General features: G+C 40.5%; 1 protein-coding gene across 4 annotated transcripts in view; it reads left to right on the forward strand.

The window, feature by feature from the left end:
* PHKA2 (phosphorylase kinase regulatory subunit alpha 2) overlaps window positions 1-15891 on the forward strand; it is a 41017-nt gene that overhangs the window by 21465 nt on the left and 3661 nt on the right. For 2 of the 4 annotated variants that reach the window (XM_042809479.1, XM_042809481.1), the window contains 13 exons: window positions 42-215; window positions 1322-1410; window positions 2413-2546; window positions 3924-4080; window positions 5454-5533; window positions 5743-5821; window positions 5942-6071; window positions 7686-7787; window positions 8383-8501; window positions 10243-10290; window positions 12215-12382; window positions 13730-13783; window positions 15078-15278. In XM_042809479.1, the coding sequence (XP_042665413.1) occupies window positions 42-215; window positions 1322-1410; window positions 2413-2546; window positions 3924-4080; window positions 5454-5533; window positions 5743-5821; window positions 5942-6071; window positions 7686-7787; window positions 8383-8501; window positions 10243-10290; window positions 12215-12382; window positions 13730-13783; window positions 15078-15278 (1535 nt within the window). The remainder of the gene's footprint in view (window positions 1-41; window positions 216-1321; window positions 1411-2412; window positions 2547-3923; window positions 4081-5453; window positions 5534-5742; window positions 5822-5941; window positions 6072-7685; window positions 7788-8382; window positions 8502-10242; window positions 10291-12214; window positions 12383-13729; window positions 13784-15077; window positions 15279-15891) is intronic. The other 2 variants (XM_042809480.1, XM_042809482.1) reach the window with 1 other exon arrangement.

Here is a 15891-nt window from a genome sequence, read left to right on the forward strand (position 1 = left end):
TTACCTTTAATACTCATTTTCTTTTATGTATGTCTCACTAGAAAGCCAGGATGAGCTGGATCAGTATATAAATGATATCCTGCAGAGTACAGCACTGAAGTCATATCTGCCTCCAACTTCAAAGACTGCTCATCAGCCGCTTGTGTTCAGTGCAAACCATTCCACACAAGAGATACTGTCAATAATGGCCAAGGCAAAGGGTTTGGAGATTCCAGGTACTTCTCTCTATTATTTGCCATGGGTGCTAAGATGGATAAGTTCAATTATTTTCAAATTCTATTATTTGAAGAAAGTTAGTAACACAAATGTGTTGTAGCTGTTAAGAAGAGAGTCTGAAGTTGTTGCTGTAGTTCCCACAGCATCCCATATCATGATGTATGTATAAATAATCTGCAGTGAATCAAAGTTAATGTTATGGAAACTAACTGATCAGATAGAATTTTAGAACATGAGTCAGTTCATTATTATTATTATTATTATTTGTCTTTCTACAAAGGCAGACAAATAATATACTTTCTTAATCCAATGAAGTTGTGGTGAAATTAAGTGTTTCAATGACATGAAACATCAGTATGCACATGTGTACTCTAAATCTATAAGAATAAATGGAGTACCAATGGAAGGCAGTGTTCCTAATAATGCTGTATTAAACTGATTGGAGGACTTCCACCCAAATAATGCTTTGACTGAATTTCTAAGTAGATTCTGACATCTATAGTGTTTTTCATGTAGATATGTAATATCCAGTATCCTGGTTAAGAGAGGGCTTCTCTCAACTTCACTGGATATTAATAAATCTTCAAACTTTAGTATTTTCTCCTATCTTTCATATGCTGCAGAATCATGTGATCCTCTGTTAAATTTGTCATATAAAGATAGCAGAGCATGAGCCTGCATTCACATTTGTCACTTCAATTGCAGCAGTTTTTCAATTAGACCATTTTGTCCATATGTTAAACATGTTTTAGCATGTTTACTGCAAAAACATTTGAAATACTTGTCAGGATCAGGTCATTCATTTGTAGAACATCCGAAGCACAGACTGCCATAAGAGATGTCAGTTCACCATGTTGTGCCTCAGACTTTGATGTGCTACTTTCAAAAGCTCTTGGACCAGGTCTGCAGGAAGGAAAAATTTCAAGTGTGAGCTTGTCTCTTGAGTTCCACACACAGCATCTTGCAAGTGTTGCCTAAGTTAACTTGACTCTCAGAGGTATTTCTGTTGTTTTTCGTAGTACAGTTGCTTCATATTTGTGGTTTTGCTTTTCTGCACAACAGCAACAAAAGTCTTTTAAGTGTTGTCATTGGCTTTGATTTCCAGCTGTTTCCATGTCTCTTCCAACTAAAGCTCTGAACACGCACCGGAAGTCCTTGAATCTTGTTGATATTCCCCTTTCCCTTGAGAAAAAGGTAAACCGTGGGATTTTTTATGCTGTTTATGTTTTTAGGACTCAATATTTTGAATCCATCTGGTTTCCAGCCAAACCGTACACTAGTTCTCATTTTGTTACCTTGACAGCAAAGCTGTCTGCCTGGGGCAATGGGTAGGGGGTGGTTGTTATTTTTTGCTGGGAAGTTTTTTTTGTTAAATAGATATTATCACATTGATATATATATTGTCTAATAAACAGTACTTGTATTAATTTCTAGCCAGGAGAGTAGCATATGAAAGGATAGCTGTCATACAGCACCAGCTGAATCCCACTACTAAGCACAAAGGGCAAGGCTGGGCTGGGTATTCTGTCCCAGTGTGTGTGACTGGCTGCTGAGGGTGGTGACATGAGGTTGTATCCAACCTGCTAGAAGATTCTGTTATATAGGCTTTGTCTGTGGAGGCAGTATTTCAGGACCATACAAATAACTGAATAGCTTGTTAAATAAAACTTGTTCTCATCTAAGAATTCACTGCAGTGTTGCATCACCTGACTAGTTAACATGCTAGTTCCAAAGCATTGGATAATTTGTGATGGCAACATCTGCATAAGTAAAGCACTGCAATTATTCAGATTGGAGACAAGACTAAAAGAACAAAAAAAACCCACCTCTAAATGTTTTCAGCAAGAAAGTGGTATCTTTCTGCTTTATTTCATTGCAAGTAGCAGTGTATGACAGGAAAAGTATGCAAATAATTTTGTTTACTTCTATGAGAATTTTTTTTTTTTTTTTGTCCCAAAAATAGCTTTCCTGGTCGATTGAACCAAATCTAGAGACAGTCCATTCTGGGTGCTGTGTTTCTGGGGATCATACTTCTTTTCATGTCTGCCAGTAGTCTGAAAAAAAAACTGCATGATATGTCTGTATTTCAAGCACAGAGTTGTGTTGCATGTCTGTGTTCTTTAATGGTGAGCTACAAATTTTATCTGCTGCTTTTGTCAAGGTCTGTTATTGATTTTCATCCCTCTTTGTTATCAGGACCATGAAAAGGTTTTGAACTTAGCTAAAGATGCTCATGGTGATTTGGATTGCAGGAAGCTTGTTGAGCAGCTGAAGGAATGCCCAACGCTCCATGATCAAGCAGATATCTTATATATCTTGCATATACTAAAGTGAGTTATCTGAGTATAGGCTTCAGCCCCTTGAGTTTGGCTACAGCTACTTGATTATTGTTGTGCAAAAGGTTGTCACTTTTCAGGACTGTGTTTTCAGGGGAGAGGTTAAAATGTTTTGTGCTTTAACGGAAACATTTTCAGTCAGCTTGACTACACAAATAATTTGCATTCAGAATACATCTGTGCAAATTTCAAAGTTGATTGACACACAATTTTGCCAAAGTGGGAGTGGAGGGATACTTAATTTTCTCATTTTCTAACTAAAGCACAGATGCAGTTTTATTTTTTCCTCTAATCCTTCCATGCTTAAGTGCATAGTTGACTAAAACTTGGTGTTCTTCAAAATGTTTCTGGAAAACAAAAAAAAAATTGCTCATTAAATGGATTTGAGCAAAATTCAAATACAGATCAACAGAATTATCTACTAAAGTGTGCTAACTGGCATTTTTTCCTTATACTGTTGGAATCTGGTAAAAAGTTGGTTTAGGTTGCAAAGACGTGCATTTATTGATCACAGATGGTCTTCCTTAATGCTGCAGAGATTGTGTTAATGTTTATCTTAGTCTTTCTCCTGTGTGGGCCTTTTCTTTGGTCTTTTTATTTTCCTAAGCAAAATAGTAACTCTCTTAAAAGGAGATCCTGAAGAATTACTTTTTGTTTGTTTGACTGTATGTAACACCCTTAGTTTACTTTCTGGAACTGTTTCACCACTGGTGTCCCTGTTGGGCTTTGGTGAAATGTGTCCCTCTAACTGGAGCTGAAAGATCATCATGTGGTGCATGGAGCCGCTGTCAACTAGAGGCACCTTTTGTTCATAATACAGCAAATTTCAAAACTGGAAAAGGAATTGAAAACTTCACTGATTCATCAATATTGACAGAAGCAGTGTGGAAGTCTAGTTAGTAGCTAAGAATAAGGCAGGGAGAAATACTCATAGAGGCCCTGTAGTATCTGAAAAAATGGCTATCATCTTTATTAGTACTGAAAAAAAGTGCTGAATTTCACTCCTAAGGAGCAACATATGGAGTGTTCTTCCATTCTTTCAATCTTCCTTGTGCTGAACTTAAAGCCAAATGGGAAATCCCCTGGCTGGTTGCTTTGTAGTCACAGGCTTATGGCCAAGTGAGATAATATGAGAGTTGCTGTTACCAAGAGGTTTCTGCCCATGTGTAGCTGATCTCTGATGAAGGACTGCCGTGTCCCATTCACTTCACCCAAATGGCTGTCACACAAATGAGAATTCAGTCAAAGTCTGGTTGTTTGTTGTGTGTTAAGACTAAGCAACTTAGTGTTTTCTGCTTTCTCTTTCTATGTCTTCCTCAAGGACCCCTTACTTGTTTGATCTAATGGAAATAATCTTCTATTTTCCTGCAGAGGCCCTGACTGGGATACACAGCTGAATGGACAATGTGGAGTCACTGTTCACTGTCTGCTCAATGAGCTCTACAGAAAGGCAGGCCTCAATCAAGAGTGGGGCTTAATCCGTTATATTTCTGGTATACTTAAAAAGAGACTGGAAGTCCTGGCAGAGGTATGAGATAGGAATAGTGCTGGTTCAGATTCCTGCCTGAAAACAGGACTACCAATGTGAGGCACAAGTGCCAGTGAGGGTTGTGCTTGCCCTTTTCTGGTCTTGCTTCACCACAAACCTAGTGCAGCATTTGTCAGTAAACACTGTTTGCTTTCCTGATCTAAAATCTTGTTACAACCTCTCTCGTCTATACTGAAAAGTGTGCTAAGGTTAGAGTGTAATGAGAATGTCAGTCTGTAAGTGATTGCGAAGGCCTCATTTAATCTCTGTTAATCCGAGCAGCTTAATTATGTGCGTTGAAAGCTGTAGTGGTCACTGGTAATTGCTTTATTGCTATTGTGGTAACATGAACACTTGGAGCTCCAGTATATCTTAGTGCTAGAAATGATGCAAAAACATGCTGCAGTGATTTCTGTCCCATTAGGCAGGCAGTCTGTAGTGTGAGTGGCAGTACAGAGGCATTATGATATCTGGGCCTGCTTAACATTAACAAAAAAGATCCGTTGTAAGGGTACAGATCTCCTTTGGAACATTACAAAACTGTTCACTCTGCTGTTTTAAGGGTTTTTTTAAAAATACTTAATCCTGCATATTTCCAAAGAACTCTTTCTCTAACTTCTGGCCATTTTCAAAGCTTTGATAATTGTACTTAGAATGGCCTGTTTTACTGACAGTTGTATTTGCAGAGAGCAGTTTGCAACAGTCACTCTGCGTGACTCCTCGTTAAGTACCTTTTCCATCCCCAAGGCAGTACATGCTTACAAAAACCTGTGTACATTAAATTGCAGAGATATTGACTAAGAACTGTCAAGGGTGAGAGTAGAGGTATATGTAGCTTTGTTATACGTTAAAGGAAGGAAAACAGAATCAGAAAAATATGAAGAACATTACTCAGTGAGGTCTTTGATTCAGAATAATGAATTGGGTAAATTAAGCACTCGCTTTTGTAGGAAGTATAAAAGATTAAAATGCTGGTACTAGAGGAATTCTGGTATACAGGGTTATTTTCTTTTTTTGCTAATACTGCCAAACTTTCCATTAATAATTTTTTTGTCTTAAATAAAAATGAAATATTTATCTTATGATAAAATCCTTTATTGATCTGCCAGTCCCACTGGAGAGCATAATAATTCTGCTGCTGATTTCAGTGTGAGGAAGCAGGCTTTCAGCCTGGGTAGACTCCTGAGGTCCTGTTAACCTCAAGGGATATTTGCCAGCTGGTTAACAGCATTCTGCTGGATCTGCATATCTAGTAGTTAATTGAAATGCACTTAGAAATTGATAAATAAATGCTTCATTTTCTGGAGTTAAAAGCTGTGTCACTTTTGCATGTCTCAGAAGAAGATCTCTTGCTTTCTGTTGTATTGCAATAGGCATGCACAGACCTCCTGTCACACCACAAGCAGCTTACAGTGGGGCTGCCACCAGAACCCCGCGAGAAAATCATTACCACGTAAGTCAGAGCTTTGTTTCAGTTGTAGAAGCAGACTGCCTTTCAGCTTCCTGCTGGTTTTATTTTTCAACTTCAGAAAGAATTACAGCCACTAAGGTAGAAAAGTCTGCGGTGCAAAGATGTTTCTGGGTGACGTGGTTCTAGTGCACGTTGAAGAGGTTGACAACAAGTGCTGGACTTATTGCTGACTGTAGTTTGCCCTCTTACAGCCCTCTGCCACCTGAGGAGCTCACAGATCTTATTTATGAAGCCAGTGGCCAAGACATCAGTATTGCTGTCCTGACACAGGTACAGAGCATGGGAAAAAAATGGTTCTTTAAGCTGTGCCCAGTGTAATGCCAGTGTTCTTCTGAGACTGGGAAAGCTGGGATGACCCATGCTTCAGCTCTTCTGAATTTGTCCTTACAGGAAATAATTATGTACCTGGCAATGTATGTCCGATCACAGCCTAGTCTTTTCATGGAGATGCTCAGGCTCCGCATTGGTCTGATAATTCAGGTGATGGCCACTGAGCTGGCTCGGAGTCTGAAATGCTCAGGTAAGAATAGTTCTATTGTGGGAGATACTTCTGGCTTTATTTTTGCTTCACCTCAGTTACTAATTTTAAATTTGTGTTAAATTCTGTTGTAAAGAATTTACATATACAGTTAAAAATTGAAAATAATTTCTGTTTGGCTTAATGAAAGATTCCTGCCTCCCTGCACTCTGTCAGTCTGAAGTAGATGTTAAATACTTAAACATCCTGACTTTCAGTGCTTGAGGTGCCGATACTGAAATTGCAAGTGTATGTATTTAGGGACTAATTTCAATGAGAATTAGGACACTAGGTATCTTCAGAATATTTGAACCTTGATTATTCAGCATTCTTGTGAGTTTTATTCAGCATAAGTTCTGTCCTGTAGTCCTTCTCGCTTGGAATCTACGTGGTTGAAAAATATTTGCTATTTGGATTTCAGCTAGTGATACTTACACCAGGAGGTCAGTAAAAACACGTACCTCATACAAACCCCAGCTGCTGCATATGCACTGCAAAAAAGCAAAATGAAGAAAATAACAAGTTGTACAGGATGAAAATACTACTCTCTACTTAAAAAAGTAGAGAGGAGAAATCATGACTGAAGTCATATCTGAAAAACCACTGATGAATTTTCCACATAAAAGGAATTCAAATTGGTCAGAGGTCAAGACAAAATAGTCATAAGAAGTGATCAAGTTAATGTGGTGAATGTATAGTCTCAAATGCAGATGCTTAGGGGCATGATCCTTGTGGCTCAGCTCATTGTTCCTAATGTATTAGCACACCCCAAGGGGGATCAATGGAAGTTTATTTTAGAAAGGCCTCACTTGGGCACCACTGATGTCTTCGACCAAACTCAATGCCTACCTCTAGGGAGATGTTTGTCCATTAGGAGAAGTTGGTAAATGGAGCCAAGTAATTTTCTGGGATAATTCTGTTTCTCCACGAGGAGCATTCAGACAGCCCTGTTTCCCCCAGAGCTGAAGCTGAGTACCAGAAGCTGCTACATTCACAGTTCAAAGCCTCTTTTTCCCATAGTCCCTTCTGTTATTTCTTTGTAAGCCACTCTCAGCTTCACTGCTGCTTTTTCCATGTTCTCCTATGGGAAATTTCTCTGTGCACTCCTGTGCCCATGTGTATGTATGAGCTTTTTCTCACACTTCGAAGCATCATCCTTTAATTAGAGAAAACACCACAAGCCTGCCATTTGCATGCATTTCTTTATGGAATAACTCTGGCTCTGTAATTTAGATCTGAGTAAGATCTTCTTGTGGGAGGTGGCTGCAGTGCCTTTTCAGTTGATCTGCTCTGTGAAGGAGCACCTGCTTCATCATAACCTTTGGTGAGATTTCACACAGCTGTGATAGGCTGCTCAGTAACATAACCGCCATCATCTCCATTCAGTGTTGCTTAGTCTTGAAATGTGTTTTCTTTGAAATGACTCTACATATTAATTTTTTTTCTAGGGAAGCATTGTCTACAAAAGTAAGTGATGGAATTTCATTCAGCCAGCAATTTAGTTAGGAAAGCCATCCATAAAGCATCCTATAGTTGCGTTTGATTTTTGTTTTTGTGTGTGTGGCTTTGTTTTGTTTTTGTGGATTTTTATTTGCTTGTTTTTGTTATTTAAACCAGGTGAAGAAGCTTCAGAGAGTTTGATGAATCTAAGCCCTTTTGATATGAAAAATCTCCTACACCATATTCTCAGTGGAAAAGAGTTTGGTGTGGAAAGAAGCTGTAAGTTATCCATTTGGGTATATGTTAAATGGGAACTGTAAATATATAGATTGTGTAGTAAGTAGGAACCTACAATCTATGCATGTAAAATAGGAGTACAGGTAATGTACGAAACAGATCTATTGCATATATCTGCTGCGGGATAAAAAAAGCACATATGATGGTAACTGTCCTACACAGGAGTAATGTTGTATCCAGGCAAACTTTTAAAATGAAAAAATTTAACGTGACCAGAAGGAAGATTGTGAAAAGGATTTGTCCATTCTGCCTCCCAGGAGTGTATCTGTGATCCCCAGTATTTCCAGCTGACACTTCAACTGTGTCTTAAATCCTCACACACTTAGTGCAACTCCAGTGTCTTTTGAAGCTATGATTGTTCCTTGTCTTTGAAGGTCAAATCCTAACATCCAGCTGTGGCTCTCTATCTCTGAATTGACGTAAACGGGTTTGAATTATTGATGTAATTTGAAAGCACGCTGTCAAAAAAAGCATTGAACACTTATGAAAGGATATGCTTTTATCTGTAACTTCTAGACACAATTTTGTCTCTTTTCCTACCAGTATAATTTCTAAAATGTTCATTTGCTTCTTTTAGTGCGACCTATGGATTCTTCTTCATCCAGCCCTGCAATTTCTATTCATGAAATGGGGCCTTCTGGAGCAACGAAAACAGAAAGAAGTGGTATTACTAAATTGAAGAGTGAGATGAAGCAGGTGAGGGTTTTCTGTCAGTGCATATCAGAAAATGTAGCTGCTCTGGAATGGCGTTTCATCGGAGTTTAGTGTTCCTTTCAGGAAGTTGTTCCAATGCCAAATAAATACATTCTTCATAAATCACAGAAATTGCTAGTCACCCTTTGGTTTAAAGCTAATAGAAGGCAGGAGGGAGATGCTTCTTCCAAAAATGAAGCCTATTCTTTGTTCTTGTTTCATGTACTGAATATTGCAACTTAGCAAATAGCAAAGTCTACTGCATTCATGGCATCAACTTTAAAACAATTTTTTATTGTCTTTAGCTATACAGAAATCAGCTGCACATTTCACATAGATTTTCACATATATGGTTTTCATTCCTGTACTCTGCACAAGTTTTTAATGTGGTCTATCTGCCTTCTAGAAAGGTACATTTGGAAGAGAAATCTTGGTGATTTTGCTTTTTCTATTCCGGTTTTGTTTTTTATGGACAGGAGAAACATACTTCATATTCTAGCAGCATCCAAGTTCAGTATTCTTAGTGACACAGCAACTGAGCTTAATGAGAGAAATGATAGAAGACACGAAGTGTTCTGGATGAGTGTGACTGATGGTTTTATTGCAGCTGGTTTTCATTTTTTTGTGTACGTGTGTTTTTACTAGTAATTTTCTTTTGCTCTGGATAAATAGGAAGGAGGTGGAGTGAAAGATATTGATGGGAATTAAGTGTATTATATTGAAAACATATTTCAAAAACACACTTTCTGCTAAGAGCTTAGCAAGCAAGAGCATTTACTCTGAGGCCATTTGTGTAAGTTTCTAGGGAAATATGGGGTGTTCTGCTTTTATATGAAACAAAAATGCTGAATGAGCTTTTGGAGAGGAGGAACATTTCTGTATAATCCTTGACACAGAGCGTTTTATGCTGATGTAAAGATGAGTTCATAATTCTTTTTTGTGATACAATTAATCAGGGAAGGCAAGGTGTGGGTGAAATTCGTGTTTTGTACCTTGTGATCACTGTGTTTGAGTTACTCTGGTGCCTTAGTGTTACTGCAGCCAAGCCTGCCTTGTCCCCTCCTGTGGTGCAGCAGTGTCTGTGAAGCTGCTGCAGGGTGCTAACTGCAGACTCTGGGTGATCTTGGTAGCTCCGTTTGGGCATGGCTGTTAGTCCAGCAGCCTACTGGGGATGTTCAACCTCAGTGCCTTTCCCAGAATGAACATGGACTGGCCGCTATGCAGCAGCATTAAATCTTAAATATAGGTGTGCATATGAGTTGAAACCCTGTGAAGTTTGTCAAGGCTGGAAAGGTACCTCCTTGCATTGCTTTTGCATTAGATAGATGTGGTTTGTTTGTTTGGTTTTTTTTGCAGGAACAAAAAAACAGCAGAAGAGTTGGCTGTTTTGCTTGTATTTCCCCTCACCGGTCCATACTTATTGCTTCACACCACATCTCAATGTATTTGTGAAATACCATCTTAATGTCATTGTGGTTGGAGGGACAACCAACTTTGTGTCAGGAAAAACATTTTGAGCACTATCACGAGACAGAGCTCTTGTGTTGAACATTTTGCGGCAGATGCTTCTGGAATATGTAAACTCAGCCTTTGCCTGTATCTGAGGCTGTCATGGCTTTCTTTTGAGTACCTGAGTTTATTCCATGCTCCTTGCCTTCGTGCAGATGGGTTACATAACCTTGTTTGTGTCTTGTTGTGTCGTGACGGTCTGTCTGATCTGTTCGTGTCTGTTTTTGTTTTGTAGTTCTTTCATGAGGGCCACTCCATGTCCAGCAGCATGTTCGCTTCCAGGGTAAAATGATATCTGCAGTTCTGTTCCTGCTCTTCACCCTACGTGTGTCTGTATATGTCTGCATACACGTGTGCAAGGACCTTAGCTCTAAACTCCTCCTGCTGCTTCTGCTCTGTGAAAGCTTCTTTCAAACCCTCTTTGTTTAGTTCATCTTCACTGGGAGCCTGTTCTCATTAGTAATCTTTTAATAGCTCAGTCTCACATTTAGATCCACTTAGCTCTTCCTAATAGTAAACAGCTGAAGCAGATAAAGCACTGTCACAGATTTAGCTACCTGATTATATATTGCAGGTGTCATCCGTATTTAAAAGTAACATAGCATTTATGCTGGCAATCTCTGGCTGATGATGACCAGCACAGTTTCAGAGTGCTGGCAGTTTCAGAGGCAGGGATTTTATAGGCTCAGGCATCTCCTCAGGCAGTCATTTTCTTTCAAGGCAGAAAATTGTAGCACTTAAGCTTTTGCTGTTAAGAAGGAATATAATTGTTTGAATATTTTACCAGTAGAAGCCTTAGCGATTTAAATTCTGAGACTCCAAATCTGTCACCAGGAGATGGAAGGTTTGCAGCTATGTGTGCACTCTGAACTGGTGATTGTGATGAGTGCACCTCTGCACTGTCCTCAGTGGCACAGCCCTCAGGTGCTCTAAATACAATTACAGAGCACCCCTAAGCACGTTGCTGCAGCCTTTCTCTTCCAACATAGCAGTGCAGAAAGAGAAGATTCAGCTGCATTTGATAAAAGTGCACAGAAGTTTTTGAATGAGATCTCTGCCTGAGTAGTCAAATTAATTACTGTTTGTGGATGGATTTCTGCTTTGCCACTGACCCTCCTGTGTCCTCTGGTGCTGCAAAATGAAATGGAGGAGATCCTGATTATCTCAGTCAGGGTGTGATAGTAAGGAATAGGGGGCATCAAGGGAACACCACCTACATCTCACTGACACCAGCAGAAGTGAAAAATGGACTTTGTTTTCACTTACTGATCTTTCTGTGGAGCGTGGCTCTGTGGAGTCACTGAGCATACCCCTTGCAAACATGCACTTTTTGGTCTTATTTCCCACCTTCCCCAGTACCCTGCTCGGGCAGTTCTGTGCTCAGAGAGGATGGGATTTCAGAAGGAACCATCAGTGAAGTCCTTCCTGGGCTGAAAGTAATGGATGTGCAAAGAAGTACAAGGGAGGCAACAGAATAGCAGAGAGCCTGGGAGAGTGAAGATGGGCAGCCTGCACATATCCTGGTGTGACAGTAACAGTGAGGATGTGGTGGCATTGCCACATCTTTGAAGATGATTTGCTGCCTAGCTTAGTCTTCAAGTCTGGTAGAGTTAAAATAGAAAACCAATCATAGAATCATTAAGATTGGAAGAGACCACTAAGATTGTCTTGTCCAACCATGAATCATGACAACAAAGGAAAACAAGGTTGATGTTTACAGGGAGTTGGGTGTGGTAACTGTATGACCACATAAACTTGGTCTTTAATCAGCGTATGTTAATGGATTGGTTTCTATGGAGGACCTCACTACAGACCCACTGACTCTTTTACTCTTACCCACTTACTCTTTTGAGCCTGAAGTCTGAATCAGACCTATCAGTAAATCCCACCACTGAATGCAGCAGTAAAGCTGCCATGTCAGCCAGCTCATACTTGTTAAAACGGCCATGCTTTGAGTTGAACCGAGCAGTTATGCCTTGTGGCACTGCTGGCTCATTTCGTTGAGAAATGATTGAAGCATGGGAGAAGTGAAGTTTGTCATGAAAGGGGAAGAGTGGAATGAGACTGCTCCATCACCTTGTATGATGCCGTGGCCTGTGGTTTTTCTCCTGGCCCTGAGCTAGCACTGTAGCAGTACAACATCTTCACAAGTAGTAGCACCCATGGGGGTAGAAAGCAACTAACTGAGGCTTTAATGTTTCTTACAGAGGAGCAGTACTCCACCATCTCCTTCCAGTACTTCTCCCACCAGTTCCAGCGGAGACATTAGTTGGGGTGACCGCAAAGGGCAGTGGCTGCGCAGAAGAAGGCTTGATGGTGCCATTAACAGAGTTCCTGTTGGCTTTTATGAGAAAGTATGGAAGATTCTTCAGAAGGTAGGTTGACAATTATAGCAGTAAGAAAACAAAGCAGCTTATGGGAAGATGGTGTTGCTGGCTAAAATTTGTCTTCAACTGTAAGACTAGTGGAAACTGGAATTATTGGTAGCAACGTATCTGTAGGAGATAGAAGGGCTTCATTAATGCAACTTCACATATTTGCTTGAAAGTGTTTTTTTTCTCTGAAAACACCGGTGCACAGTTTTTTGCTGATCAGTTGTGTTTTACCACTATTTAGCATCTCTCCTGGCCTAATGCAGGCTGTGCTCACTGCCGCTGAGGGGCACTGTAATGCAGTGCAATTCCCCTGCTCCTGCTGGAAAAGGCTGCAAGGAATTGGCTTGGAAGCTTCACTGACTCTTCCAAAATGATGAAAACTTCCTGGCTTTTCTGAGCTGTGTAACTCTTCTAGTGTTACTTGCTTCTTGTTATATGAAAAGTAATCCGTGGTAGCACCTTGAAGATCTGAGGTATGGAAATGTGTTGAAGCAGATCTCCAGGAGGGAGAAAAGGGGAATTAAGAATTTCTGTTTATTTCAAGGCAATGCACCTGTTCTGCTTTGCTGAGTGTCAATATTTGGCAGCCTGCAAAACTGAACTATTCAAGCCTACACCATTGCGGAGATACTGAGCACCTGCTTTGGTTATCGTAAAATCAGTTGTACTGAAGCTGTTAGTGTTGATGTCAGCCAAGACGAATCATATGTGACCACTAGATTTAGATGAGATCTTTCAATGCAGTGAACATCACTTGTGTACACAAAGTATTGTCCTCTTCTTAGTGATTTTTTTTGTGCCTGAGGTACCCAGATGTGCCATTCTTTAGCCTGCCACCCCTTAGGTCATATCCTTTTCTTGTGTGTCACACTCAGTGTTGCTGACACCATCTCCGTGACTGCTGGTGGCCCATTTCCAGCAACCACAACATATTGAAGTCCTTCAATTGTGGTATCCTGCATCTCAAGCACTTAACTAAATGTTGTTTCAGTGAAAAATGAGAAATAAAGGTTCTCAGTTCCATGGTTTCTTGTTATGCTTTTGCATTATGTGACCCATAGAAGGTTTTTTGTTCTTGTCTTCTGTCTGCTCCTTGCTCTGGTGGCTCTCCCAAGGAATTTCCTCCCATTCAATAGCTAGAAGGGAATATAGAGCACTGTGCAAGTGTTGTGTAAGGTTATTTCTGACAGTTGCCAGGCTACATAATAAACTCTCGAGCAAAGGTGAGGTAGTAGTTTTAACAAGTTTTGTTGTTGTACTGAAGTTTATTACATGTTGGCTTGGATCATTCAGATTTACTTGCAAGAACTATAATTTCTGTTCACTGTCAAACTGCTTTTGTTTCAGTGCCATGGTCTGTCCATTGATGGGTATGTCCTTCCTTCTTCAACCACCAGAGAGGTACAGTAAAATGCCAAAGGTGTTTCTGTCATATGGCTGAATGTTTGATTTGGCAGTGTAAGATGCAGAGCAGGATTGATGCTGCAGGGTCCTTGTAAGAACAGTCACTGTGAGAAGGGGCTGAGGTGGTGATCTTTCCTCCAGCATCTCCCTGGCTGTAAAAAGAATTTTTCCTCCACCCATGCCTGGCAGTGGATTTGGGAGGGTTTGCCCCTTTGCTGTGTCTGCTGCCTGTGTGCCTTCACCAACAGCAGTTTGCTTCTTTTGTTTCTGAGGGTGGTGGTAACAGCTGAAGAGAAGGGCTGGAATTTTCTGCCAAATATAAACCTTATTTTACAGAATGGAAGGCTTTATTTATTGCTATTGTATAAATAAATAGGCTTATGTTTTTGGTATGTCAGACTTAGTATCTAATTTTGCTGTTTAAAGGAATCAAACTAAATAAGCACAGAACTTCTAAGGCAACAGCATTTCACACAACATCCATACAGCTGTACAGTAAGAGTTAGGCTGTTCTGCAGGCAATAGAGCTGTGTGTTGGTGTTAAAGCACATCCGATCTCTATAGTAAGTTCAGTTTTGCAGTTAATGTGAGATGCCAGAGTAGTGCTTGGGAAGCAGAATGCATGAGGCTGTCACATTAAGAGCAAAGAGATGACTTTGATGGCGAGTTGACCTGATAGTGGCCTTTCAGTATCTAAAGGGGAGCTATAGGAAAGAAGAGGACAGACTCTTCAGCAGGGTCAGTGGTGATAGGACAAGGAGAAAAGGTTTCAAGCTTGAAGAGAGTAAATTTAGGTTAGATATAAGGAAAAAGACTTTTATAGTGAAGGTGACGAGGTGTTGGAACAGGTTGCCCAGAGATGTGGTGGAGACACATCTGTGGAGCCTTTCAAGGCAAGTCTGGATCAGGTCCTGGGCAACCTGATCTAGCTGTGGTGGGACATTGTTCACTGCAGAGAAGTTGGACTAGATGGCCTATAACAGTCCCTTCCAGCTCTAAGGATTCTATGATAATTTGCTAACTAAGCATCAGCAGTCCCATATACAAATAAAATATGTATGTGTGATGGGTCACAGGGCTGGAGCAGTTTCTGAAAGCTGCACAGCTGCTTGCAGGATCAGGGCCCAGTGACAGAAAGTTTCTGTAAGTGCCGAAGCTGTAGAAATGTTTTGTTTACTTCAATCAGTGCCCCCACGTGAGGAGAGGAGCTTATGGTTCAGAGCTTGGGGGGGGTGTGGGGGAACTGCTCTTTTGGGTTTGTCAGTTTTTCTTTCTTTCTCTGACTTGCCAGATGACCCCATGTGAAATCAAGTTTGCTGTACATGTGGAGTCTGTGCTGAACCACGTCCCTCAGCCTGAGTACCGGCAGCTCCTAGTGGAAGCCATTCTTGTCCTCACATTCCTGTCTGACATCGAGGTGAACAGCATTGGGGGGATCATCCATGTAGACCAAATAGTGCACATGGCCAACGACCTCTTCCTGCAGGAACTGGTGAGTCCAGAGTGCAAAGGAGGAAATCCTTCACATCTGAAATTTGTCCCCTGTTCATTTTTGTGTGTCTGATGAATTTGACCAAATTCATGCCCCAGTCAGCTGCATGCAGCTCCACCTGATTATAGAAGAACATTGAGAAAGCTAAGCACAAAGTGTTCAAATTATCAGTATTTGAGTAATCAAAAAGAAAACAAGACAAAATTTGTGAAGCGAGATGTTCCTTATATACGTGGGTTTTATCCAAATAAATAGGCAAGGGTGTTGAGGCACTGGTACAGGTTGCCCAGAGAGATGGTCAGTGGCCTGTCTGTAGAGATATTCAAGGTCAGGCTGGACGGGGCTGTGAGCACCCTGATTGAGCTGTAAGTGTCCCTTTTCATTGCAGGGCAGTTGGACCAGATAGTCTTCAAAAGCCCCTTCCATCTCAAACCATTCTGTGATTCTGTGTGTGTATACTGTAATGAAGGCTTCAATGAGGGAAGGGAGGATTGCTTTCTGTATTCAGCACAAATGCAAAATCATCATTTTAATTCTGATGGGGTCTTTTAATTCTGAATAAATAAGCATAACTGCCTAACTTTCCCTATATCTTTTCTCTGTATCTTTTCAG

Source organism: Centrocercus urophasianus, unplaced genomic scaffold (assembly GCF_019232065.1).
Source record: "Centrocercus urophasianus isolate 14NV4802_14NV808 unplaced genomic scaffold, USGS_Curo_1.0 seq_12, whole genome shotgun sequence".
Lineage (NCBI taxonomy): Eukaryota > Metazoa > Chordata > Aves > Galliformes > Phasianidae > Centrocercus > Centrocercus urophasianus.